Genomic DNA, 26,022 nt, shown 5'->3' on the forward strand with positions numbered 1-26,022 from the left:
ATACCATCCACCAAGGCTCAAACTCCATTTTCTCATGGTTTAGACAGAAAGGCCTTTGCAAAACAGCACTTTATTAAAATACAGTGAGGAAATAAATTATAGAACTTTTACAACATAGGAGGTAGTTCAGGACAATCTGGAGTTCAAGGCTACCCTGGGATACATGAAAACTTGTCTCAAGAAAAAAAATTATATATGCCTACATACATATATACATGTAATAGCCAGGTATGGCAGCACACACCTGTAAACCCAATACCTCAGAGACTGAGGCAGGAGGAATTCAAGTTCTCAGTCAGCCTGGGTCACACAGTAAGATCTTGTCTCAAAAATAAAACAAGAAACCATAGGCAACAACAACAAAAATGGCCTTTACAAAGCTGCAAATGGAATAAACAGCCGGCCACAGACTGCAGGAGCTTACAGCCCCCAGGGGCATGGCATGAGAGGGGCTTGTTCAACTGAGACTCCATTGATGGACATTCCCTCTGCCCTATCCCTGAGTATCCTTAGTTCTGGAATTTGTAAGATTCTTCCTAGGCATGCCCAGCTGCCACACGTATCCCAGGATAGCGGTGACTGTGGCCCAGCACATTTGTAGATGACAATGTCATGTTGCAGTGACACTTCTGTGGGTCGAGCTCTTCTGGCTTCTGTGGGAAGAAAACAGCCTTGGGCAATGGAATGAGTGCTGTACTCAGTCACCTACAGGGATGGGGGAGGGGCTGTGAGAGCCGCTGCTCCTCCCCAGCTCTTCACAACATTCTGCCAGAGAGACACGGCTTACCTGATAGCCAGAGTCAGGCTGTGGTACCATTGTGACAGCTCCTCCTGGTCAGTAGACATAAGCAGTAGCTTCTCATGGGGAAAGGACAGCTAGGGAGAAACCACTTAGTTCAGAGCAAGTCAGGCTGGGGCCCTCACTTGCTAGGTCCCATGATGGTAACTCAGGGATAAGGCTGTGACTAAGCATGAAACCTTAGCCCCAACAATCCCTGTATTCTCATGAAAAGGGAGCTAGCCAAGTGATAGGCTGGTCTACAATTACAAGTATATTTTGGGCCCGGATTTCTCATCTACTACTTACACTGAGCAAACCACCACAAGGTCCTCCTGAATGGCCAAAGACCCTGCTAAGTTGACACTGGGACATAGGGTACAGGGCTCTGCAGACAAAGGTGCCACTCTTCATCAGGTGCAATGGGGGCCGAGGCTTGGCCATGAGGAGCACATCAGAGAAAAGGAAGAACATCCGGGGCCGAGGCTCCCCAGTGGGAGGCACTACTAAAAGCCAACCCTGTCGTAGGAACCAGCGTCCTTGAAAATGAGAGAGCCATTAGTGTACAGCTCAAGAATCCATAAGGAACACAAAAGAGACAGGAAGTTGGGGAGGGGGGAATGTTATTGTGTGGATATACAGAGGTCAGAGGACAACTGAGCCCGTTCTCTCCTTCTACCTTTATGTGAGTTCCAGGATTAACTCAGTTCATACAGCAAGGTCATCCACTGAGCCATCTTGCCAGCCCAACGTGCTGGCATTGTAGTGGAAGAGAAGCTAATAAGCATGGGCCCATTGAGAACTGAAAGGGCAAAGTCCGCACTCTACCTGAAGTAAGCCCTTTTGCCTTGCGTCCACTGAGTAGAGCCTGGACACGCAGCAGGTGCTGGTCATTCTTCTGATTCTGGCCGATGGCGTGGACCTTCTGAGCAGTCTCACTTACCAGGCGGGCAGCCCCTGGAACAACACCCTGTGCCTCACTTCCAACAGAACATTGGTTTTGAGTGGCTCTTGGTAGTAAAAGACAAGCTAGTCTGGGGATGGGAGGGTCTGGATCAGGTTCTAGCTTCTTGAAGAAAAGGCAGGACTGTTAGGGACACTACATTCCATGGAAGACAGGGACATGGCAGACACTGTTGGAGGTCAGAACCAGAGAGGCATTCAGGACAGGCAGCCTTTGCCTGGGTTGAGGAACTAGAACTTACGTGTGAGCTGTTGGTAGTCAGGGCTGTTGGGAACTGTGTTTTCAGCCAAAGCCATGACAAGATTCTCGTACCTGGAAGTGGACGGTTGGAAGGGAAGCAGAGCCAGGCTAAATGCCCCGTTTCATATGACCTGAAGATCAGCTCCCTGACATTCATTTCTTAACTGTCAGTCAGGAAAGGCCTGGCTCCTCTGTTGCCTCTCTTTAACCTGGGACTCTTCTGAATATGGGTTCACATTACACTTCCATCCTACACTGAAGAATCAGGAGGCTGGGTCAGAAGATGAAACCAAAGCAAACCAAGGAGGCTACCACAGACAACCTATGAGTCCTGGCACAGAACTTCAAGACTAGGCCAACGCCTCGTCTCCCTGAGCTTTTCCAGAGAGCCTGTATCCAGCCTTGGTGCAGGTGCATTCAGTATACAATTCTACAGCACCAGATCTGACGCTGCAGACCCTGGATACCCCTGTGGGTCAACATTTACTCTGGTAAAAGCTTTTCACAAGCAATCTGGCCCAGAAAAGCAGAGTTGGGATAGAACCTATGGGAGCTCTACAAAGCTGCGGGCCTTGGTTATGCAGGCTGAGACAATAATTCCAGCACAGAGAAATTCACTCACTGTTGGAGCCGCTGCAGAGGCAGCGGGAGCAGGTCCTGGAGCTGAAGGCCCCTAAATTCAGGGCGACCTTCCTGAAGCCGCACAAACCTCCGGAAACGCTTATTTTTCTTCAGCTGCTCCTGGATTGAGAGGGAGAGTTCACATCAGGGAGAGAAGTCACTCCTCATATGACAACCAGCAAGCTGTGCACTCCTGCAGGGAAACCTGGTCCTCGTAGAGATGTTAGCAAGGGGCTGGGTTCTAATGCAAGAAACTAATTAGTTTAGGTCTCTAAATTAAAGGGTAAAGAGGAAGAGACAGACTGCAGGTTACCTGAAGGGTAGTCTGAGACCTGTCTGCGTTGGCAGCAAATTGGGTGTAGAGCTCCAGGTGGGGACAGAAGCCATGAAGCCCCGGCCCCCACTGTCCTCCTTCCAGATAGGGAAGCAGCTCTCTGTGTGGGCAAAGGACAGTAAAAGAGCAAGCTAACAACTACTCTACGCTCCCTCATACACTTCCTGTAACCGCCTGGGAGGTAGGGAGGTAGTGCTATTATCCCATTTTACAGCTGGAGACGCGGGCAGGTTAAGGCATTGGGCCAACCCCACAGGTGAGAAAGTTGGCAGATGAACTTGGCCTTTCTGACTCGGCTTGATGCTCCCGCTCCCTGCAACTCTTCCACTCACAGGCTGGCGGCATAGATGAGCTCCCAGGTCCCAAACAGGGTCTGGCGCTCTGGTGGTCGTAGTGTCCCTTTGGCTTTCAGGATCCCCAAGAAGTACTGCGGAGGGAAAGAATACAACATACTTAGTCTGTAGCAAGAGGAAGCCAACGTCAGGTGCAGCCAGAAACTGTAGAAGTCAGTCTGAACTCCCGATCTCGGGGAAGCAAGGTCTGCGACCCTCCCACACCCCCACCGAGCCCCACCGTGGCCACCAGCCCCAGTTGTTCCTGGTAGCGCCGCTCGGTCTCCAGCAGCTCCCGAGCGGTGCAGACACGTTTTCGTTCCCAACGAGCACGCTGCTGTTGCACCGGGCAACACGCGGCGAAACCCGGACTCTCCATGCTTGACCCAGGATTTTAGTTTTCCCGCAGCGTCGCGCGGAAGATTCAAATTCCAACCGCTCAGTGGGCGGGGCAGCGGGGGGTGCGGCCGAGGAGCCGAGAGCGCAGCATAGAGCATGCGCGGGCAGCCGCTAGCGGGGCGGGACTCGTCTGCCCGTGTCCGCCCCATCCGCCAGGGCGGCGCTATAGGTGTTCGGCGAGGTCACACGAGTCCCAGGTGTGGCATCTGTGCCAGGCGCTAAGGTGACACAACGGTCTGAACACAGAGACAGGAGACTCCAAAATGCAGACCTTGTCAGGGCTTTAGTGTCTAACTGAGAATTGGGAATGTGGGGATAATTAAGGTCCTCAACCCATGCCAGACAGTAAAGCGAGTCTTGGCCAGCCATTCCCAGTCCTTTCAGTAACTATGAACCTTTGAGCTTTGGACAAAAGTGTGTAAGATTTAAGCTAATGTTTGTTTACTCATTTTATTTTCTGTGATCATTGAGATAGGGTCCTATAATGTAGGCTGGTCTTGAACTGTGTTTGAGCATGACCTTGATTTTATCCTCCTGCCTCCAGCTTCCAAGTGCTGAGATTAGTCTCACACCATCATATCCCGTTTATGAGGTGCTGGGATGGAACTCACTCATGCATACTTGGCAAGCACTCTGCCGTCTACATCCCCAGTCCTGATTTTTTTTTTTCATTTCATACTGATCTAAGCTTGACCACCAACTAGCTTCTGGTGAAAAGGAGTCAGTAATGTGGTAGTTTGGGTTTATTCTCTCTCTGTGTCTCTGTCTCTGTCACTCTCTCAAATTGTTCTCTTATACAATACAGCCCAACCACAGTTTCCTCTTCCTCCACTCCCCTCAGTCCCTCTCCCCACAACCTTCTCCTTCCCCAGTTCCAATAAAAGACAAAGCTTTGCTGTGCTAACTGCATATCTTATTAAAAAGAGAATGCTCTAAATTTTCCTTAAGACTTTGAAGAATGAAGCGGGAGTCATGGACAGTAGTGGTCACTTAATGTGGGTGCTGGGAATTTCCCTGGAGCTGGTGGAGTAGTTGGCAGTTATGGTTACCTGATGTGGGTGCTGGGAATCAAAATCTGGGTCTTCTGGGAAAGCAGGGAACACTCTTTTTTTTTTTTATTTTTTTTTAAAGATTTATTTATTTATTATATATGAATACACTGTAGCTGTCTTCAGACACACCAGAAGAGGGCATCAGATCTCATTACAGATGGTTGTGAGCCACCATGTGGTTGCTGGGATTTGAACTCAGGACCTCTGGAAGTGCAGTCAGTGCTCTTAACCACTGAGCCATCTCTCCAGCCCAGCAGGGAACACTCTTAACTGCCTAGCCATCTCTCATACAGATACACACATAATTTAAAAATAATTAAAATAAATATTTTAAATGAGGGTGGGGGCTAGAAAGATGGCTTATTGGCTAAGAGTGCTGGTTACTCTTCCAAAGGACCCAGGTTCAATTCCTATATGGTAGCTCACAACCATCTTCAACTCCAGTTCCAGGAGATCAGATGCCCGCTTCTGACTTTGTCAGGCACCAGGCATACACATGATACACAAATTTACACCTAGGGAAAACACCCGTGTGTGTGTGTGTGTGTGTGTGTGTGTGTGTGTGTGTGTGTGTGTATGTGTGTGTGTATAATGATAAAATAATTTTTTAATATAAAAAAGTTCTAAAGACTATCAAAATGGGAAAATGCTTATAGTAAATACAATGCCGAGAGAAAGAGAAGGCTATCTACAGAGCAGTTTATGTAATGTGATTCCCTCTGCATAAAAATGAACATAGAAGGCTGGAAAGCTAAGCTATGGAAACCTAACTGTGGTCTTTAGTCTCTGGGTGATAAGACTAAAGATAATTGAACAAATGGGTATCCCTCCACCAGACAGTGGAATGCTGAGGTTAGGGATCTAAGAACGAACAGGACAGGTGGGGGAAATATTTTAAATTCCCCAAGACTCTTCTCCATCTCCCCACACTTCCTGCCTTAAGCATGCACTATTTTGTAACTATAAAATACATGTCATATTGGAAAACTAACTGTAAGAAACATTAGACCCATTTGGGGCTCTTAGGAATCTGGGCCCCCAGCCAAGAAGCAGGGGACTGCCAGGGTTCTAAGCTCCCTCCAGCTCTGACATTCTAAGAATCCTAAAAATGTTAAAACGTTTCATTTAAGACAAGAGAAGAACAACCTGAAAGCCTTGGAGAAAAGGGGTGTTGGACCAGACTGTTTCTTTGGTTTGGGCTCCAGGAAAATTGGCGACACTGTCTCAGATGAATGGAGAGAGCCTGGCCTGGTGGCTTACATCTATAATCCCAGTGTGTGGAAAGTTGAGGCAGGCGGACTGCTGCATTTTTGAAGCCAACCTGGACCACATAGTAAGACCCTGTCTCCAAAAAATCAAAACAAAAGAGAAGCAAATGAAGGACAGTCTGTAGAGCTCAAATGTGGACGAGCACAGATAATGCATATGGATCATGGAAGCCTAAGCAGTAAGAACGAAGAGCAGGGCTGGAGGCGTGGCTCAGAGGTGAAAAGCTCTGGCTGCTCTTGCAGAAGAGTGGGGCTCGGTTCCTATCACCCACATATCGGCTTGTGGTACACATAAACACACACACACACATACACACACACACACTGGAAGAATTAATCAAGGAGGAGGAGTTGGTGGTGGTCAATGCCTGGGGCACAATTGATCTTGGGTATGTTTGAGTATGTCACCAGCTTAAGAGTATTCTCTAGGCTGGTGGGAGAGGGGCTGGGAACAGAGCCTGTGAACTGGGGTTGGCAGCATTGTCCATTTAGTAGAAGAGGATGAGGCTGAGGAGACACACTGAGGACATCTTGAAATGTATCCACTTTAGTTCCTCTACACTGATGGACTAAACGGTGGCTACATAATGACATGTCCATTTCTGTATCCATGGCAACCCCCAGACTTGCAAGTGTAATCTTATCTGGAAAAAGGGTCTTCACAGACACAACTGAGAATGCTTGCTGTTGACCCATTGTTTATTGTTATTGTTACTGTGTTTTGAGACAGGGTTTTACCATGTAACTCAGGCTGGCCTGTAACTCACTATGTAGACCAGGCTGGCTTCAAACACAGAGATCTGCCTGCTTCTGCCCAGCAAATGCTGGGATTAAAGGTGTAAACCACCAGAATCCAGAAGTGGCAACAAGAGAGGCTTTTCCAGAGCCTCTGAGGTAAGCTGGTCCTGCCAGTTCACACTAGACTTACTTAAGGCCTACGAAACTTTGAAATAAAATAAAAAATTCCACCGGGTGGTGGTGGTGCACACCTTTATTCCCAGCACTTAGGAGGCAGAGGCAGGCGGATTTCTGAGTAGGCCAGCCTGGTCTACAGAGTGAGTTCCAGGACACCCAGAACTACACAAAGAAACCCTGTCTTGAAAAAAAAATTCCTTTGCCACAAGGCACCTAGTTTATGGGTTTGTGGTAATTTTTATTGTAGCCCTAGAAACAGTAGTAAAATGGGCTTGAACTATGGGTCAGCTCAAAACAGCTTTGACGTTTGCTTCCTCTTTCTCCTCTTTTTTTTTTTTTTAATTGCTTTTTTCTGAGACAGGGTTTCTCTGTGTAGACCTGACTGTCCTGGAACTCTCTGTGTAGACCAGGCTGACCTTGAACTCACAGAGATCCACCTGCCTCTGCCTCCTTGTGCTGGGGTTAAAGGAGTATGCCACCACCGCCTGCCCTAATTTTTGCTTCCAATCCATGACTAGGGAGAAGGGGGCTTTTTTCCTACTCTACCAATGAGTAAGGTTCTGCAACCCAGGTTTTAGAAACACAGATCCCAGTGACCAAAGACTTGGCTTTAAACAACCGTGGAGGTGCCCTGTGCCAGGCAGGGAGTGTCCCGGTTGGTTAGATTCAGTATACAAGAACCCAGAGCTCTAACTTGTTTTAGGGTTTGGCAGACTCCCGAGTTATAAAGGTATGATCCAGGATCAGAGTCCACATCTCCACCCAAACCAGGGAAATGGCCACATAGGCAGACAGAAGACTAAGGGACACAGAACCGTAGAGAAGAACATTTGGAAAGTCAGTAAACTATAACCAAATGTTGTACCCACAAGCAGATCTGTGATCTGAAACACAGAGATGAAGCTCTGCAAAGGGGAGGGAGAGCTGCATCTAGAGATGCAGGATCATGGTGCTGCCGGCAAGCATACAAAAACCCTGACAAGACTGAAATGTTCCAAACATTTAGAAAGAAGGAAAATGAGTAAAACTGAGATCAGCGCTGGAGAAAGGTATCCATGCAGCCCTCAGCTGCCAGTTAACAGTATGGTCCTCCATGCTCCTGTGGCCTCTCCATCCCAGACTAGACTAGCTGTTACCACAGGCTGCCTTTGACATGTCTATCCAATTCAGGTAGTACAGTGTTTCTTCCACATGCTAGAGTCCAAGCAAGGTTCTGAAGACAGCCTACTATTCAGGGCATGCAATGCATCAGAATGTCATGGATGGCACCGACCTTAGCTTCAGAAAGGCCAACAGGGCTTTGTCCATGCTAGGTGACCACATCCCAATCTCAGAAAGGCAACCTAGACTCCTTGGCTGGCTGCCTTCTAAGGTGAGTACATGGAGGACAGCTTTATTCAGACATAGAAATTTTGATGTAGAATATGACTGTCAGACAATTTGAAGTGCCGTAACTGATTTCATGTTAGGCGTGATCATACATCCCCGTAATCTCAGTACAAGGATACTGAGGCAAGAAGATTATTTAGGGTTTGAAGCTACAAAGTGAGTTCCAAGCCAGCCTGGACTACACAATCAGACCTTGTCCCAAACAACAGCAAATGAAGGTTTTGGGGGGTGCAGTCGTGGTTTGGCACAAGTCATTGGCAGTGAACCCCTAAGATAAGAGTACCTGACAAGGTGTTCTGCAGGGAGGAAATATTTGATAATAGCTGTTGGTTGATTAAAAGATTGGGACCATGAGCCCTGCTCTCATGGAGCACAAGGTCAGCAAGAGCAGATAAAATGTCATAAATCACCATAATAGGGATTAAACTGTGAGCAAAATCATAATCGAGGTCAGACACAGAACGGTGGTGGTTCAGAGGCACCACTAAACTCTTCCAGACAGAAGTGGGCAGAGAGTTGGTTAAGAAAGGCTTCCTCCAGTTAGCACGATGGTTCAGCAGATAAAGCCACTTGCCTTGCAAGCCTGACAGGATGGCAGGAAACCTACAAAGGAAGGAAGAGACGCCCCTAGAGGTGTGGGATTTTTTTTTAAGATTTATTTTTATTTATATGAGTACACTGTAGCTGTCTTCAGATACACTAGAAGAGGGCATCGGATCCCATTACAGATGGTTGTGAGCCTCCATGTGGTTGCTGGGAATTGAACTCAGGTCCTCTGGAAGAGCCATCCCTCCAGCCCCTGAGGTGTGGGATCTCGTGTTACCAGGAAGTATACAAAAATCCTGACAAGACTGAAATGTTCAGGATATTTAGAAAGAAGGAAAATGAGTAGGGGCCAAGATTGGTGTTGGAGAAAGGTTTCCATGACGACCCCAGGCTGCAGTTAACAGTATGGTTCTCTCTACTCCTGTGGTCCATGACAAGCTGAGTTTGATCCCTGGAATCTACATAAAGGTAGAAAAGAATTGATTCCATAAAGTTGTCCTCTGGCCTCCATATCCAAACACACACACACACACACACTTAAAAATCAAACTTCAAAAAAAGGAAAAAAGCTTCCTGGAAAAATTGCCTGGGAGCTGAGTCAAAGAATAGAAGGGATTTAGAAAAGTAAGATAATGAAAACATCAAACACCATGGTGTGTTACAAACATTAAAAACCAAAGTGAAGGGCTGGAGAGATGACTCAGAGGTTGAGAACACTGGTTGTTCTTCCAGAGGACCTGGGTTCAATTCCCAGAACCCACACATGGCAGCTCACAACTGTCTGAAACTTCGGTTCCAGGGGATCTGACACCCTCACACAAATAAAAGGCAGGCAAAACACCAATGCACATGAAATAAAAATAACCAGGTTGGGTCCCTCAAATAAGGTTCCTTGGACCCTTTTGTACTAGGCAATACCTTGTATTTAGATCTTGAATCATCTAGAAGGCTCTCAATGAGAAGCTGGGATACCTAGGGCCATGGGATGTAGAGCCGTATGTGACAGGAATAAAAATAACCCAATGCACTCAATTAACCTAGACACCCACACTAGACATTAGACACTGGTGCGTGCTCATTGAATAATCTCAGGTATGAGCATGAAATGGCCTTATTCTTTTACAGTTGCTGAGGCATGGGGATCTCCTGGGAATGTGAGCTGCAGAACTAAAGGCTGTCTTCTATTCTGTGCTGCATGCCTGAGGACGACAGCAGTATCGGGGAGATTGGGAGAGGCTCGGTAAATGTTCGTTAATGGACAGGTTGGGAGCCCCCTCCATTCTCGCTCTGTCCTGATTCTTTACACCCAGGCTCCCTGTGAAATCCGTGTTCATAGTTGTCTCCCACATGGCCTGATATAAGAACTGCGCTCTGTCACGGTCTTCAAAAGATTTCTTTTTACATCTCTTTATTTGTTGTTGTTGTGTGTGCATGATGCATGTACCATGGCACACATCTCTTTCCACCATGTCGGTTCTGGGGTTCCACTTTGGATCATCAGATTTGGTTGCAAGTATCTTTGCCCACTCAACCATCTGGCCAGCCTCTATTCAAACTATCCCATGTCTCTTCTTTGTCTAGAATTCCATTCTCCTTACTGTGATTATCAACCCCTCCCCGTGGGGCTTCTACCTCTGCTTTACAGATGGGAACAGATTCTACCCACTTCCATATTTCCTTGAGGCAGAATTATGATGTTTGTCTCCACTCACTGGAGTGAGAGCTCCTCAGGTAGGGAGCCTTCATTTTCATTTCTGAATCCCTAGTCCACAGCCCAGTGCCTAACATACCTCGGGTATTAAACAAGCACAGCGTGCAAACACAAATGGCATTCTGGGACCAAGACAGAGATTGACAAAGGCAGTACAAAGTTTGGAGAGAAAAATGAATAGTTTAGCTCTGGGAGCGTAGCTCAGTGAAGGAGTGTTTGCATGGTGCCCATGGCACCCCAGAGTCAGTCTCCAGCACTGAAAAACAAACAAACAAACAAAGCAAAAAAGTGCATCTGCATGAACACACACACACACACACACACACACACACACACACGAATAATCTGACCAGAACATTAGGGGGAAAAGTAAGAGACAAGACTGGATTCTTGGGTGAGGTTTTGAAAACCTGGAAGTCGGAAAAGAAAGTGGTCCTACTTTGGCAGGGGGTGGGAGGAGCCATCAGAATCTCTCATATGTATACTCAAACATTCAAGCTCAAGTTTGTCTTCTTCTTAGCTGTGAGCTTCTCCACCTTCTCAACCCTAGGCTCGTCCACTGTCTTTACCTGCCCCTTTACCCAAGACCTGACTGGGCCAGGATATATACATGGATTTCTTGCCTCCTCAGTCCAACTCTACAGGGCCCCCAGCTTCCTTCTTTCCCCTTCCCTGCCAGGGCTGGGAAGCAGGCCAGGCCTAGCAGAGACTGGCCAGGAGCTGGGTGGTGCCAGGGAGAACCTATACAGTGCCAGGTGGTGCCTTGGGTTCCAAGCTGAGCTAGTGATCCTGATAACCTTCTGCCTATGAACACGCCTGCCCCTCACCCAACCCTACCTATTACTGGACCAGTGTCCAGGCTTTGGTATCGGGGAGGGGGCATAGGGCCAGACAGAACCTGTGGGACTTTGGCTCCATCTCTACAAAAGGGCACTGTGAGTCAGCCTGCTCCCCTCAAGGCTTGCTCCTCCCCTACCCAGCTCCTATTTCCGATGCACGTACAGCCCGTCGTCCACACACCGTGTCCTGGGACACCCCAGACAGCTGCATGGCTTCCCTGGGCCCCAGCCCCTGGGCCCCTTTGTTGACCCCAGCCCCTACTGTGCAGCTGCTACTGTTACTGCTGCTCCTGGTGTCTGCTCATCCCCAGGACCTGTCCGGGATGCAGGGGGAGCTCTCCTTGGGAGAGAGTTCATCTGGGGAGGATGATCTGGGCGCAGAGGAGCTGCCCAGTGAAGAGGATGCACCTGGAGAGGCGGGTCCACCGGATCCACCCGGTGGGGAGGATCCACCTGAAGTTAATTCTAAAGCCAGAAAGGGGGATTCCCTCAAGTTAGAGGATATACCGACTCTTGAGGCTCCTGAGGACAGTCAAGGTTCCCACGGGCATGAAAAAGGTAAGTGATCATTAACTTCCAAATCTAGGCTCAGGTAAGTTTATGCCTCCGCTCCCCAAACAGCAACCCTAGCAGAGAGCATTTGGCAATTGTACTCTAATAGGTAGCCGCCCTCCCCTAAAAGAGGAGAAGGAAAAAGCAGAGAATATGGAGAAATTGAAGAGGAAATAGAACTGAGGAATGGACAGAGGGGGGAATGTGTGTGTGTGTGTGTGTGTGTGTGTGTGTGTGTGTGTGTGTGTGTGGAGAGAGAGAGAGAGAGAGAGAGAGACAGAGAGACAGAGAAACAGAGAGACAGAGAGAGACAGAGAGGGAGGAGGGAGGGGGAGGGGAAAAGAATGGGAGAAGGGGAGGTCTGGAGGACACACAGGGAGCTCAGAGCGTCACTCACCTATGACTTGCTATGTGGGAAGACAGCAATCGACAGGTGGAGGAACTTTGGCTTGCTTTGGGGCCGAGGGTGAGATAGGGTCTTATTGTGTAGATCGGGTTGGCCTTGAACTATTTTCTCCCATTTACCTGCCTCTACCTCTGAGTTCTGGGATTTCAGGTGTGTGCGCCACCGTGCTTGGCTCTAAGCCAGGAACTTTAGAAAGGAAAGAGGGATGAGTGGGAAGATGTGTGAGTAAAGGAAAAAGAACGATGATTGGGTCTCAAACTGAAGCCGCGCTGCAGACCGTAGTTTTCAAACTACCAGTGTGTCTACTGATGGCTCCTCCGGGTGCCTAGTCACTGCTGGTGGTGGTCTACACCTAGCCTTGCTACATTCCTTTCTATTACCTGTTAAGACATCTTGTAAGACATCTGGGTCTGTGAGGCCCCCTGCCAGAGCGGGAGGGAATCTTTTACATTCTGGGGACTGGGAAGAGACTGGGCTGTAAGAGCCGACTTATTAATTCTTTTTATTTCTGCAGGCAGTGGCCACAGTCTTTGGAGTTACGGAGGTAAGACACCGCCGGCTACTCTGATCTAATCTGGGAGCCTAGCCTTGGTGATCCGCTGCACCAACATTCCCAGTTGTAGTTCGGGTCCTCACTCTACCCCCACCTCCCCGCCTTCGCGCCACCCCCTTACCCTCACCCCTCCTCCAAGCGTCCTGACTCCACCCCTCACTTCTCTTAACGGTTCCCGTCCTGATCGCCAGACTTCTTGCACCCTTTCCTCTCATCCCAGGCACCCTACTCTGGCCCCAGGTGTCCCCAGCTTGTGCTGGCCGCTTTCAGTCCCCTGTAGACATCCGCCCGGAGCTCACCACATTCTGCCGCACGCTGCAACCCCTGGAATTACTGGGTTATGAGCTTCAGCCTCTCCCGGAACTGAGCCTGTGCAACAATGGCCACACGGGTGAGGTGTCTAGGGCGGGACCTATGGAGGGGAGTGGCAATCAAGCTGGGCTTCGGAGTTCTGCTCAAGGGTGGCTTGACATCTCACTTGCCACTCCCCACGCAGTACAGCTGACTCTGCCGCCGGGGCTGAAGATGGCTCTAGGACCTGGGCAAGAATATCGGGCCCTGCAGTTGCATCTACATTGGGGAACTTCAGATCACCCAGGCTCAGAACACACAGTCAATGGCCGCCGTTTCCCTGCTGAGGTGGGCACTGGGCTATCCCAAAAGGAACCAAGAGAGTGTGATCAGAGGTCTGGCCGCTATCTGATCCTTACATCCTCTCTAGATCCATGTGGTTCACCTCAGTACTGCTTTCTCAGAACTTCATGAAGCCTTGGGTCGCCCAGGAGGCCTGGCGGTTTTGGCTGCCTTTCTGCAGGTATCCCACTTGACACGCACATCCTGTGGGCATGCATCTCAGTAGCAGAGACACCACTCCAGCACAAGCTCAAACTGGTCAATTAGCTGTCAGTCCCATTCACTCCTTTGTTCATTCATTCAGCACCAGCAGGGAACCAGGAAGCAGACTACCAGAAGGCTTCCTTTAGGAGGGAGGCTGGCTTGATAGTCATGAGAACACTAAAATTAATGGCCACAAAGGATGTGAGACTTAAATCTTTCACTGGTGGGAAACAAGGAGGAATACTGCCACAGAGAGAGGACAGTCTAAGAAAGAGAGAGTGTGGACCAGTCAGGGAGTGCCACATGCAACAAGCTAGGACCGGGGAAGAGTCATGTCTCTGCTCCTTCTGTAGACCCTCATTTCCCCTTCATGAAGTACGGTATTCAGTGACCTCTTTGTACCTGTATTAATCAAGAACACACATGTCAGGAGGAGGCCAGGAAGTGAGGACTCCTATAAGACTCACCAGTGTGACGTTCACAGCACAAAGTTCAGAGACGTGCCCCAGGAGCGTTGTGCAGGCATAGTCATTAAAGTGAATGCAGAGGCAACACAAGTACAATATACATGATGGTCTTCTTCTGGAAACCATGCCAGTGTGTGTGTGTGTAAAACGATGAGTGAAAAACTATGGAAATTAGCATGAGGGGGCCGGGAAACTTTCTCCTCCTCTATCAGTTTGCCATTGCTAATTCATTTGCAAAGCATGAGTAATAGAATTTTAATAAGATTGTATATTACCCAGCATTCTTAGAGGTGAGGAATGGGGAAAGACTATGGGAACTCCATCCCATGTTCAGGCCTCCAGCTGTAGTCCTAGAGACGGGTATCAATCTGCCTAGCACTGTATCCCATGTCCACCCCTGCAGGAGAGCCCAGAGGAAAACAGTGCCTATGAACAGTTGCTGTCCCATTTGGAAGAGATCGCAGAGGAAGGTTAGTTGGTGGGTTGCCCAATGGACATATATGGAAGGAGCTGAGGGTGAACTGGCTCTGACTGGTGATGATTAAACTGATGAGAGACACATGGGGATAGGGGAAGCACCACCCACAGGAAATGGAAAATAAGATTAGACAAAACAGTGTGTGTGTGTGTGTGTGTGTATGTGCGTGCATGTGTGTGTGTGTGTGTGTGATCTAGGTGAGACCTCAACACAGATTCTATCTGTACATAGGCTCCAAGATTGAGATCCCAGGTTTGGATGTATCTGCACTGTTGCCCTCAGACCTCAGCCGCTACTACCGATATGAGGGATCTCTGACCACGCCTCCCTGTAGCCAGGGGGTCATCTGGACTGTGTTCAATGAGACGGTGAAGCTCAGCGCTAAGCAGGTGAGACTGAGGTGCGGTATTGACACAGGATATTGAAAAACAGGAATGTGGAAAGAAGTGAGGATGGGACCACGCAGTAAAGATAGAGGGTTGGGGACCCCTCGTTTCTTTTTGTCTTGAGCCTGTACTATCTACCAACCCCTCCCCCCCAGCTCCACACTCTCTCCGTTTCCCTGTGGGGACCTCATGACTCTCGACTACAACTGAATTTCCGAGCCACGCAACCCTTGAATGGGCGAATGATTGAGGCTTCCTTCCCTGCTGCAGTGGACAACATCCCTGAGCCAGGTGCCCAGTTATCTGATAACCCATGTTGTCACACCCCCAGCCACTGGTCCCGCTTCTTCCTGTGTCTCCATTTGTACCAGTCTGTCACAGGTACTCATGGGCCCTGGTTCTAATGTCTCCTTTTATCTCTTCAGTCCCTGTGAATTCCTGCCTCGCTGCTGGTGAGTTTGGGTCCCTCTTGTTCCTGACACCAGTGTGGGGAGGGGGCACACCCTTTTAGTATTTCAGCCCAGGGGATAGTCTTTACTTTTTCTATAGAATAAATTTTGTCCCCAAATCAGTGTGATAGGTCTGGTAAGAGACCTGTACCTCTGGCTTAGTTGTCAGAACGAGGCTCCAGAAATCTCCTGTGCGGCCTCTCCCCCAATACGCCTTTTACCTAGCTGCTGAGAGAACACTGCATGCCTTACCCTTCTCACTCTCTGCCTCCATCCTCCAGATGGAATGTTCTGGAGACTGAAGCCCTGGGGGCTGCCAGAAGACTCACTGGGGAAAGGGTCAGAGAAGTATGGGAAGTCAGCTTGCAAGGAAACCCCTGGCATCCCCTGAAGCAGCCCCCTTTCCCCTTCCAGGTGACATCCTAGCCTTGGTGTTTGGCCTTCTCTTTGCTGCCACCAGCATTGCCTTCTTCCTACAGCTAAGGCGGCAGCACAGGTATCTACGGCCCGCCCTTGGCACAGCCTTCTTTGTATAACCCAGAATTCCCAGACTGCAAATGAGCTCTCATCCGGAGTTGGTTTTCTGATTCCCATTCCTTGTTCTATAGGCACAGAAGTGGGACCAAAGATAGAGTCAGCTACAGCCCAGCAGAAATGACGGAAACTGGAGCCTAATAAGGGGGAACCAGCTAAAGGAATCTGGAAACCTTGTCCTGTGCTGCCCATTATACAGCTTCTTTTTAACCACTACATCTTTTTAACTTTCTTCTTTTTCTTAAAGTATTGTGATAGGAACTTATAGTGAAAAAGCCAGACTGGACTCAATTCTTGCTGGGTTTTGATGGTTTTGAAGACAGGGTTTCTCTGTGCAGCCATGGCTGTCCTGGAACTCACTCTGTAGCCCAGGCTGGCCTTGAACTCAGAGATCTGAGTGCCTCTGCCTTCTTAGTGCTGGGATAGAGAGTATGTACCACTACCACCACCACCCCACAATTCTTGCTCTTGCTATACAGTCAAATGCTCTACCACTGAGCTATACACCCCTTGATCTTACTATATAGCCCAGGCTAGCCTTGAACTGTGTGTGTATGATGATGGAGTTTGAGTCCAAGGTCTTGTACTTACTAGACAAGTGTTCTATCACTGGCCTAAGCTTCCAGCCCCTTCTCTTGAACTGTCTGTTCTCCTGTCCCAGTCTCTTGAATGCTGGGATTACAGGCATGCGCCATCATGCCTGGCTTGTCCCAATTATTTAAAAAAATATATATAAATCTTCCTAATAAAACTCATGTATTCCTTTATTCCTCAGATCAAAAGAATATGTTATATTAATTTCTTATGGCTGCTGGGAAAACAATACAACTTCCACAAGCTCAGGGGTGTCACGCTCCTGTAACTTTTACAGTCCCAGAGCTGGAAGTCTGGATGAACTTTATGGTTTGTCCAGGTGTGTGGGGGCTAAATTCTCCCTGATTTTTCCAAGTGGAACTCTTCCATTTTAGATGAGGCCTACATTCCTCACTCCTGGCCCCTTCCCAGCATTCCTTGCTCCTGACCCCTTCCTTACATTGCTCCAATTCCTTGCTTCCACTGTCACATCTTCCCCTACTGCCTCTGACCTTACCCCCATCCCCACAATCTTTCCTTTCCTCTTTTGCCTTCTAGACAGCCTCACTCTGAAGCCCGGACTGGATCACTCAGTCCTTCCGGTCTCAGCCTCCGAGGCGCTGGGATTACAGTCTGCGCCATCACACTTGGCTTTCCTGATCTTTGAGGACCTTGTGATTATTCTGAGCCTGACCCGTTAACCTAAGCCTCTGTTTCAAATTCTTTCCTCACCCAAATAGCCCCTCTTTCTGGCTAACGTGGCATTTCCCAGGATTAGAATATGAACCTATTGCGGGGAAGAACACCTAGCAGTTTGTGTTAGGAGATTGGCTTGGCCACACCTCTAAACTTCAATTCACACTGAGCTAGTCTTTCTGGCTTTTATCCTGTTGGAGGAAAATCTGTCCATCCTTGCAGTTTTGCCTTTAGAATGTCTGGTCCAGTGCCTGCTGGAACAGAGGTGTGCCAGGGATGGAAGCTCTGCCGTGTGGGGACCCAAAGGCCAGTATAGTTCCCAAACCCCTAGGATTTTACACAGCTCTCTTGCTGAGCCTGGTACTCCCACACCTCATAGCTCCCACTGAAATGGGACGGAACTACAGGAGTGGGGGCCAGCCTTTACTCAATCAGGGTCCTTCCAGCTCCACTGCCAACAGAAAAAGGCTGAAAGGGCCCTGGCATGCCAGTAACATCAGTTTATTGGCCTGAGGAGGCAACTATGCAGTCTGGTAGGCAGCAGGGCCAGCCCTTACAGGTTGTTGAGTTCCAGAAGGGTCTGGTCCAAGGTCTGGTGAATCTCCACGTTCTCTTCCTTGGCACTAGCCAAAGTCTCTGTGAGGGGAAGCAGCAGGTGAGGTGGGGGAGGGTAAACAGGAGGAAACCGTGGACAGGGAGGGAAAAAGACGACACAGCAAAAACCATGTTAGAAGACACTTGATGGACCTGGGGTATGTTAGGAGATCTGGGATATGTTATGTGACCTGGGGCATGTTAGGAGACCTGGGGCCTGTGATGGTAGGGGCACAAATGGGTGGACTTTCCAGACACAAATCTTGTTCCAGCCCTTGGCTGGAGGAGTGACAGTGGGATGGGGAGACCTGTATTGTAAACGGGGTGCCTTCCTTTAGAAGGTTAGGACAGTTGGAAACAAAAGGAAAGACAAAGGTTCAGCCAGGAAAGGGAAGGTCAGACAGACAGAACTGGGACAGAAAACAGACCTGCAGCAGCTGCAAAAGCCCTTCTTGTAGAGATCCAATACTTTTAACGACCTTCACTCCAGTCCTTCCTGACCTTCTGGCCCCCTCCCCTGACCCCAGAACCCCATTTCCCTTTCAGCCATTCCCTCAGATCCTGGAATCCCAGTTAAGTGCGCCAAGGTTGGTGATGGGCTGCCGAGGCGGGGGAAGGTGTGCTCCATGGACCTACATATAGCCACATGCATTGCTTATCAGAAAGTGACAGGCTGGGAGTGCCATGCAGGAGGGTCTGTGGGAGCCACAGTGTGCTGAGGGAGGAGGGCCGAGTGCAGGGTGCTGAGCGGCACACATTGAGCATGGCAGTAAAAGCCAGGGTCTCAGGAGTGAAGCAGAGCTTTGAGAGTGAGGAAGAGCTCTCTGGAGGAGAACAGCATGGAGACCAAGTTCAGAGTTTATTAAGTAGTGGAGGGGTAGAGGTCAGTGGATGGTGGACAGATGGCAGGAGAAAGCCAGTGCCAGAGTGGGTGGCAGGGGTGGCAGACATGTCCCTCAGGCTGCCCTCAGGCTGCCCTCAGGCTGGCTGTGCAACATGGCCAATTAGTATTCCTCCTGGCTGCCCCCTCCCCTCAGAGAGAATGGAAAGAGAGGAGAGAAAGGGGCCCGACAGCCACAGTGGGAACTCAGAGGGAAGTGATGTCATTGAGTGCGTTGTCCAGCTCCTCGCTGATGGCCTTGTACTTCATCTTCTGTGCATAGACTTCATCTGGGGTGTCCGAAGAGGGGGAGGAGGAGGGAGCATGGGGAGAGGAAATGGAGAAGGGAGGAGGAGAGGAAGATGATGAAATGGAAAACAGAATCAGAGGGGTGGACAGAGGAGAGAGACCGGAGGACAGGGTAGATGGCAGTCAGGGCTCCCTCTTCCCCAGCTCCTCTGTACCCCAACTGCGCTCTCTCTCTCTCTCTCTCTCTCTCTCTCTCTCTCTCTCACACACACACACACACACACACACACACACACACACAGTCTCCCAGGAGCCTGTGGACAGTGCTCTGTGCAGGCAAGCAGGCATGCTTAAGAGGGGACGGAAGGGTGCTGACCAGGAGTCTAAAGTCCTAACCCAGGAGATAAAATTCCTGCCTGCCCGAGAAGACTGGAAACAGGAGACATGAAAAGTAATGAAAGTAAATGGTTATCAGAGCAAAAGGGAAAGAAAGGCCACCTTTGTTGATAATAGGAATAACCACTGACCAGAAAACACCTGCATTCCTGTCTTTTGCCGAGTATAACTCAAAGCAGTATCTTTCATGAGCAGTATTGTGTAAGCCCTCATATCTGATCAAGTAGTGGCTGGGGATATAACTCAGTGGCAGAGAACTTGCCTAGCATGTGTGAGGCCTTAGGTCTTAGGTTCAATCCCCAGCACTGAATTAAAACAAAACAAAACAGTATTTGTTACAGAAGTCTTGGGGCTGCAGACAGTTCAGTGGTAGAGCACTTGCCTAAAACCTATGAGGCCTTGGGTTCCATCCCAGCACTGGGGCAGGGCTCTCTCTAATATCACTATTGTCTTGTACTTAGAGATGGTAATTACTAGATTAGTGTTATGCAAGGCTAGCAACACCAGTATTAAGGAGCTTGTAGCCTAATCCTGTAATTCCAGCACTGTGGAGCCAGATTCCAGGACATTGCCATAAATCTGAGGCCAGCCTGGTCTTCACGGTGAGACCACGTCCAGTGAAAGTCAGCAAGAATTTGGAGCAGGGTCTAGAGCATGTGGGCTCTTGTTTTGTTTTGTTTTTAAACCAGGGCCTCCTGTGTGATCTACCACTGCAGCCCTCAGGAATTCAACTTAATTTTGTGGATATGTATGGTGTGTGTGTGTTTGCAGGGGTGTGTATGCTATAGTATCTTGTGAAGGTCAGAGGTCAGCTTTGTATTTTGGTCCTTAACTTTCACCTTGTTTGAGGCAAGGTCTTAGCATCACTTCAGATGCCAGGCCAGTTGAGCTTCTTAGTCATTCTCTTGTCTCTACCACCCAGTTTCCATCCTATGGTGCCAGGAGTTGTTGCTCGGATTACAGACACAGACTACTGTGGTGGCTTTTACTTGACTTCTGGGTAGTAGAAGTCATGTCCTCATGTTTGTGGGACAAGTGCTTTACTCACTGAGCCACTTCCAAGCCCAGGAATATGTTGTCTTTTTTCCAATTAAAAAAAAAAGTCATTCCAGGACAGCCAGGGCTATACAGAGAAACTCTGTCTCAACAAAACAAAACAAAACAAAACAAAACAAAACAAAACAAAAACAAAAAAAAAACAAAAAAAAAAAACAAAAAGAAAGAAAGAAAGAAAGTCAGGTGGGGCTGGAGAGATGGCTCAGTGGTTTAGGGCACTGACTGCTCTTCCAGAGTTCAATTCCCAGCAACCACATGGTGGCTCACAACCATCTGTAATGGGATCCGATGCCCTCTTCTGGTGTGTCTGTCTGAAGATAGTTACAGTGTACTCATATATACAAAATAATAATTTTTTTTTAAAAAAGTCAGGTTATGGTGACTCACACCTTTAGTCTCCACACTCAGGAGGCAGAGGCAAGAGGATCTCTGTGAGTCTGAGGACAGCCTAGTGGGCTATACATTGAGCTCCAGGACAACCAAGGCTACACAGAGAACCCCTGTAAAGGTGTTTTGCCAGTGTGTCTGTTCACTGTGTGCAGGCCTGGTTCCTACAGAAGCCAGAAGATGTTAGATCCCCTAAAACTGGAGTTACAGAATGTGAACCACCTTGTAGAAGCTGGGCCTCAAGCCTGGGACCTCCAGAATTGCAGCCAGTGCACTTAACCACTGAGCCAGCTCTCCAGCCTGGCAGTCTGTTTTTCACTCTTCAGGGAATCCTCGTTATTCTAAACCCAGAAGCAGTGGGTAGCCGGACTTAACTGCTTGGGTTGTGGGCATGGCCTGGCAGAGTCTGCAGAGCCCTGGGTAACCCGACTCACATGCAGACACAGGGAGATAAGGGACAGGTGACCTGACCGTGTGGAGGAGTATCCTTTTACCTTCCAGGTCATCAATGGTTTTCTCCAACTTTGCCACAGATCTTTCAGCAAACTCTGCCCGGGTCTCAGCCTGAAATAAAGAAGGGATAGAAGAGATGGCCAAGAAAGAGGCCTCCCCAGAGAGAATGTCCCCCAAGTCACCCTTCTGTTTCATCCCTACCCCTCAGTTTCCTGCCACAGGTTCTCTCACCTCCTTCAGCTTCTCCTCCAGAAGTTTGATCTCTTCTTCGTATTTGTCCTCTTTGGTGGAATACTTTAAGAGACATACACATGCCACCATCAGAGAACCACTTCAGCGATCCCGAATCCTTCAACTACACACTGATCCATTCAAGCTCCTGTCGACCTTCATTAAGCACCTATCCCTCCCTACCTAAGCCCTCCCCTCCCCTCTGCACAGCCCCTTCCTCGCTGCCCCTCCCCACCCTATACCTTGTCCGCTTGGGCTTCCAGGGATTTCAAGTTGTTGGTAACAATTTTCAGCTCCTCCTCTAGGTCCCCACATTTACTGCAGGGGCGTGTGGCAGGATGGAGCGTGAGGGCACAGTGAGGTGAGACAGTGGGGCGCGGGGAGGGGTGGCACAGTGGGGGAAGGGCGGAGGAGAAAAGAGAAGAGCAAAGTGGTGAGAGTGACAGAAAGCCGAGTTTGGAAGCCCCGCCCCCCGCCCCATTCCTACTGCGGGAGAGAGACAGTAGCCTGAGACGCTGAGCTGGGGAGGGACGTGAGGTGAGTGAGAAAAGGTGCCATTGCCTAGAAAGGCCCAGAGAGGCTACTACCTCCTCCTCTGAGGCTATCAGCGACTTGAGGGCCTGGTCCATGGTTCGAAGCTCCTCCTCCAGCTGCCTGGCTCGGCTGGGGGCAGCGGGCATATATCAGAGGACAAAGCCTGTTCCTGTGGCCTCTGGCCTGGGGAACTGCCTGACCACTGTGCACAGTGTCCCCAGCTGAGCCCTCAGGCCGAGTTCTACCAGTCCATTCAGACCCAGGGTATCCATACCTCTCAGCCACCTCGGCTCTCTCTTCAGAGCGCTCCAGCTCTCCTTCCAGGATCACCAGCTTCCTGGCCACCTGAGGGGAAGTGGGAGAGAGAAGTAGGTCAGTGGTGACCACCTCGAACTTTGGGGATTGCTGGTGAAAGTGAGCGGGGACAAGGCTGGCACCTCCTCATATTTGCGGTCTGAGTCCTCAGCGATGTGCTTGGCTTCCTTCAGCTGCATCTCCTGAAGCTCCATCTTTTCCTCATCCTTCATGGCCCGGTTTTCAATGACCTTCATTCCTCTGAGAAGCAGGGACAGAAGTGTGTGTGGGGCCAGTGCCAGCAGAGACGGGTCCCTCCCTCTGCAGTCCCTACCCTGTCTTACTTCAGGGCTCCCTTCCCCACCTCTCGCTCTCATCAGCCGCTTTCTCAGCCTCCTCCAGCTTTTGCAAGGCTGTAGCCAGGCGCTCCTGTGCCCTATCCAACTCCTCCTCCACCAGCTGGATGCGGCGGTTCAGAGAGGCCACATCTGCTTCAGCCTGTGGGTCAGAGGTCAGAGGTCAAAGGACTTTTTATGCCTTAGGATCTGCTAGATTCCAAGAACAGTACATTTCTTTTCCAGAATCTTAGCTTTCTGCTTTCTAAGTCTTCAACTTATTTCCCCCATGTAAACAATCTTCTACCTAGATAAAAACCTGCGTTCCCCCACAAGCTCCATGCTCCTGATGTGGTGTCTCTTCCGGCACGATGCAGGGTTAGCGATTAGGTGGTTGGTCCCAGTAGCTCCCCTGAGAGCACTCCAAATGCTAACACCTAAGTCTAAGGCAGCTCTGATTCCTACAAAGCAGAGCCTGGGTCAGGTAAAGGGGGAAATAGGCAAGGACCCAGACTTTGCTGCTACTAAAAAGCAGCCAATCACAAAATCAAGTTCTGTGATATCACCAGCTGCCAGGCAGACTTCCCAGCCGGAGACTTCAGAGGCAAGCGGGCCTGTAAGGAACCATGGCTGTAACAAGGGGCTCCCTGCCAAGGTGACAGTGGGGGGGGGGGGGGGGAAGGGAGAGCAAGTGATGATACTCAGACTCTGAATATGGAAAGAGCTTTTGGAGAAGGTCCATAGAGACCCAGGCTACCCTGAGAAACAGACGTGGGGAGGAGCAGGGTTGCCCATAAAGGAAAATGACAACAGCAGTGTGGTTTTTAAGTGCACTGGCTCAGAGTCAGGCTGTCTGTCGTCTTCGAGCCATGGCTTGGCTACTCCACACTTGTTATATGACCTTGGGCAACACAATTTGGCCTCCTGAAGCCTCAGTTCCCTCCTTCATAAACCGGAGTTAACAATCACAGCTTCTTAGGACGCTTCTGAGATAATGTCCTATTAATCCACAGGACCACAGTGGAGGCTCATAAATTCAACAGGTTTTCAACTCCACGCTAGACTCACTCAACTGAGTCCTCCAAGGAGGGGTCTGGAACTCTTGTGCCTTTAAGATAAAGTATTTATTTTTATTTTATGTGTATCGGCGTTTTGCCTGCCTGTATGTATACTGTATGTGTGTGTACCTAGTGCCCATATGGTTGGGAGACCCTGGGAACTGAACCCAGGTATTCTTCAAGAGCAGTAAGGGCTCTGAACCACTGAACCATATCTTCAGCCCCCTGCTCCCCCTCTTTTTAAAATAAGCTCCCAGTTGGTTCTAATGATAAGCCACCTATGGAAATAGTGACATTCTGAATACATTGCCTGCTCGGAGTCATCCCTGTAAAAATGTCAGATAACCCTGTCTTGTTCTTCAAGACAAAATCATAGAGACCCCTGTAGAGATTTAAGACCAAAAAGAAGGAAGGACTAGACTAGAGGAGGGGAGGGAGGGAGCGGAGAGGACGAGCTGGGTGGTAGCACTGGGGGTGGGTGGGGCTGGCAGAGAAGGCAGACCCTGGGCAACACTGCAGAGCAGGAGAAACACATCACCATATATAGAAAGCAGTTTATAGCTTGTCCTCCAGGTGCCTTCAGTACCTGGAGTTTGGCCACCTAGAACAAGAGGCCATCATGGGCACAGGGCCCAGTGACTCAATGTGGAAACACTCTGGGGACAGCATAAGGGAGAACAGCTCTGGGGGACACTGGGGGATTACTCTAGAGAGATGGTGGTGGTAGGGCAACAAATGACTGCCGAGCTCGGGAAGTCTTAGGGTCATTTTAAGACTGATATCCGCCATGTCTGTTCTTCTAACCTATGGATGCTGGCTGCTCTCCCACCACAGGGGAGATGCCACCATTCCCAATGGGTGAAGGGCAAACAAAAGAGAGCAGAGGAATCAAGGCACTGCCTAAGTTAATTGCTATGTTCAAGGCAACACTATAAACTTGGTCTGCATTTCCTATTTATGACTGGCAGGGCTGCCGGCTTCCCCAACTGTCCCTGCTTCCCCCCTCTCCCCCCCACCAAGCTCCTTGGGTTTCCAGTCTTGCCTCCAGCTGCACTGAGCCTAGGTTATTTATAGAGTATCAGATGCTCAGGGTCAACTTTGCTAGCAGCTGCAGGTCAATTCCTTCCCAAGTGCCAGAGCACATAGAGAACCAAGACTAGAGACCAGAGGCGGGAAGCCCAGCCCCGGGGGCTTTGCAGGAGGTAGAGGATGAGCAATACAAACGTCATCTCAGGTGTTCAGACCACGGCTTACACCCTGCTTACAGACTCATCTTAAATTTCAAATGAGAAACTGAGGCAAGAGATGGCGAAAGTGGAGCATCCAAAGTCACGTGGCCAGGCTGCCCCACGATGTGAGTTGGGAATGTTGGGAAGCAGCGAAGTCTGGTTGGAGCTGGGCAGAGAAATCTCAGGGTAAGCAGAGCCTGGCCAAGGTGGCTGCTTTGGCAACTGTGGCCCTGTTGCTCTGCCCTGTGGCCTGGCCTGGGCTTGAGGTTGACAGCTTAATGAGGGTAAATGAAGAGCCACCAGAACCTGAGCTGAGGCTCCAGGGCAGCCGTCCTGCTGGTGCCAGAGGTCAGGGGTGGGGACTTCCTAAAGGCCCCTTAGCGCTGCAACTGAAACCAGAGCCCCATCTTTGGAGCACCTCACCTTTCCTGGCCCTCACACTAGCTAGCTCCTCAGACACACCAAACACAGCTGCAGTCTCCTCCTCTTCATTCTCAGAGAGGAGGATTAACTAAGAGGGAGGGTAAACTCTCACCTCCCACCCTTCACGGTGACTCTACAATGACTCACCACTTGATCACCACACATTCTAAGGGCTGGAACCCAGAGGAATTAGGAGGCTGAGTCCTATCGGGAAGTAGTAGGTGGTTTTGATTTACCTAGTGTCTTGGGTTACTTGTGTAAACCTGCCCTTGGTGGTGTTACAAAGAGGAAACCTGTCTGTTCTGGTGCTGGAGAGACCTGGTCCCTTTCTCCCTTCTCGACCATGCCTGGGGCTCCTTTAAACCTCCCCAAGACCACACTCACGTCGGTGGCCTTCTTCTCGGCCTGCTCCAGTTTCTCCTGGGCATCTTTCACAGACTCGGAATACTTTTCCACCTCATCCTCTGTCCCCTTCAGCTTCTTCTGGAGGGCCTGCTGCTCCTCCTCCAGCTGCGGAAGACAGAGATTTAATCAGCCAGCTCTGGGTCAGGGCCCAGAGGCAAGGAAAGAAGACAGAAGGTCTG

At 49.6% G+C, this 26,022-nt stretch overlaps 3 protein-coding genes across 9 annotated transcripts in view; 1 reads left to right on the forward strand and 2 right to left on the reverse strand.

The window, feature by feature from the left end:
- Positions 1-50: 50 nt before the first annotated feature.
- Positions 51-13,267, reverse strand: Arhgef39 (Rho guanine nucleotide exchange factor 39). 2 transcript variants are annotated; one of them, XM_028779111.1, is made up of 9 exons: positions 13,199-13,267; positions 3,270-3,364; positions 2,917-3,037; positions 2,605-2,723; positions 1,984-2,054; positions 1,607-1,735; positions 1,088-1,317; positions 788-876; positions 51-653 (listed from the first exon to the last, which is right to left on the reverse strand). In XM_028779111.1, the coding sequence occupies exons 5-9, from the start codon at positions 2,036-2,038 to the stop codon at positions 611-613; spliced, it is 546 nt and encodes a 181-aa protein (XP_028634944.1). In that variant the 5' UTR covers positions 2,039-2,054; positions 2,605-2,723; positions 2,917-3,037; positions 3,270-3,364; positions 13,199-13,267; the 3' UTR covers positions 51-610. The 2 variants fall into 2 exon arrangements, with proteins under 2 accessions (XP_028634944.1, XP_028634945.1); XM_028779112.1 differs by lacking the exons at positions 3,270-3,364; positions 13,199-13,267 and having other exon boundaries at positions 2,917-3,163.
- Ca9 (carbonic anhydrase 9) lies at positions 11,409-17,409 on the forward strand. Its single transcript, XM_028779110.1, has 11 exons — positions 11,409-11,946; positions 12,861-12,890; positions 13,120-13,290; positions 13,396-13,538; positions 13,621-13,713; positions 14,607-14,673; positions 14,913-15,070; positions 15,223-15,358; positions 15,493-15,519; positions 15,931-16,012; positions 16,125-17,409. Exons 1-11 carry the CDS (start codon positions 11,598-11,600, stop codon positions 16,189-16,191), a joined length of 1,323 nt encoding a protein of 440 aa, XP_028634943.1. The 5' UTR covers positions 11,409-11,597; the 3' UTR covers positions 16,192-17,409.
- A 392-nt stretch (positions 17,410-17,801) lies between these two features.
- The window catches only part of Tpm2 (tropomyosin 2), a 9,469-nt gene continuing 1,248 nt past the window's right edge, over positions 17,802-26,022 (reverse strand). For 3 of the 6 annotated variants that reach the window (XM_028779056.1, XM_028779055.1, XM_028779054.1), the window contains 8 exons: positions 25,823-25,948; positions 22,758-22,891; positions 22,537-22,654; positions 22,374-22,444; positions 22,153-22,228; positions 21,566-21,628; positions 21,376-21,445; positions 17,802-17,955 (listed from right to left, as the gene is read on the reverse strand). In XM_028779056.1, the coding sequence (XP_028634889.1) occupies positions 17,873-17,955; positions 21,376-21,445; positions 21,566-21,628; positions 22,153-22,228; positions 22,374-22,444; positions 22,537-22,654; positions 22,758-22,891; positions 25,823-25,948 (741 nt within the window). In that variant the 3' untranslated portion in view covers positions 17,802-17,872. Of the gene's footprint in view, positions 17,956-18,753; positions 19,084-21,375; positions 21,446-21,565; positions 21,629-21,807; positions 21,884-22,152; positions 22,229-22,373; positions 22,445-22,536; positions 22,655-22,757; positions 22,892-25,822; positions 25,949-26,022 lie in introns of those variants that run through there. The other 3 variants (XM_028779059.1, XM_028779060.1, XM_028779057.1) reach the window with 3 other exon arrangements.

Source organism: Grammomys surdaster, unplaced genomic scaffold (assembly GCF_004785775.1).
Source record: "Grammomys surdaster isolate TR1022 unplaced genomic scaffold, NIH_TR_1.0 344, whole genome shotgun sequence".
Lineage (NCBI taxonomy): Eukaryota > Metazoa > Chordata > Mammalia > Rodentia > Muridae > Grammomys > Grammomys surdaster.

Excerpts from the sequence above, each read along its gene's own strand:
- Arhgef39 (XM_028779111.1), bottom strand. The coding sequence starts at position 2,038 with ATGGCTTTGGCTGAAAACACAGTTCCCAACAGCCCTGACTACCAACAG. Across the intron at positions 1,318-1,606 it reads GGCAAAAGGGCTTACTTCAG|GACGCTGGTTCCTACGACAG; the intron begins GTAGAGTGCGGA and ends CTCATTTTCAAG. Across the intron at positions 654-787 it reads AGCCTGACTCTGGCTATCAG|AAGCCAGAAGAGCTCGACCC; the intron begins GTAAGCCGTGTC and ends TTCTTCCCACAG.
- Ca9 (XM_028779110.1), top strand. The coding sequence starts at position 11,598 with ATGGCTTCCCTGGGCCCCAGCCCCTGGGCCCCTTTGTTGACCCCAGCC. Across the intron at positions 13,714-14,606 it reads TTTTGGCTGCCTTTCTGCAG|GAGAGCCCAGAGGAAAACAG; the intron begins GTATCCCACTTG and ends CCACCCCTGCAG. Across the intron at positions 16,013-16,124 it reads CAGCTAAGGCGGCAGCACAG|GCACAGAAGTGGGACCAAAG; the intron begins GTATCTACGGCC and ends CTTGTTCTATAG.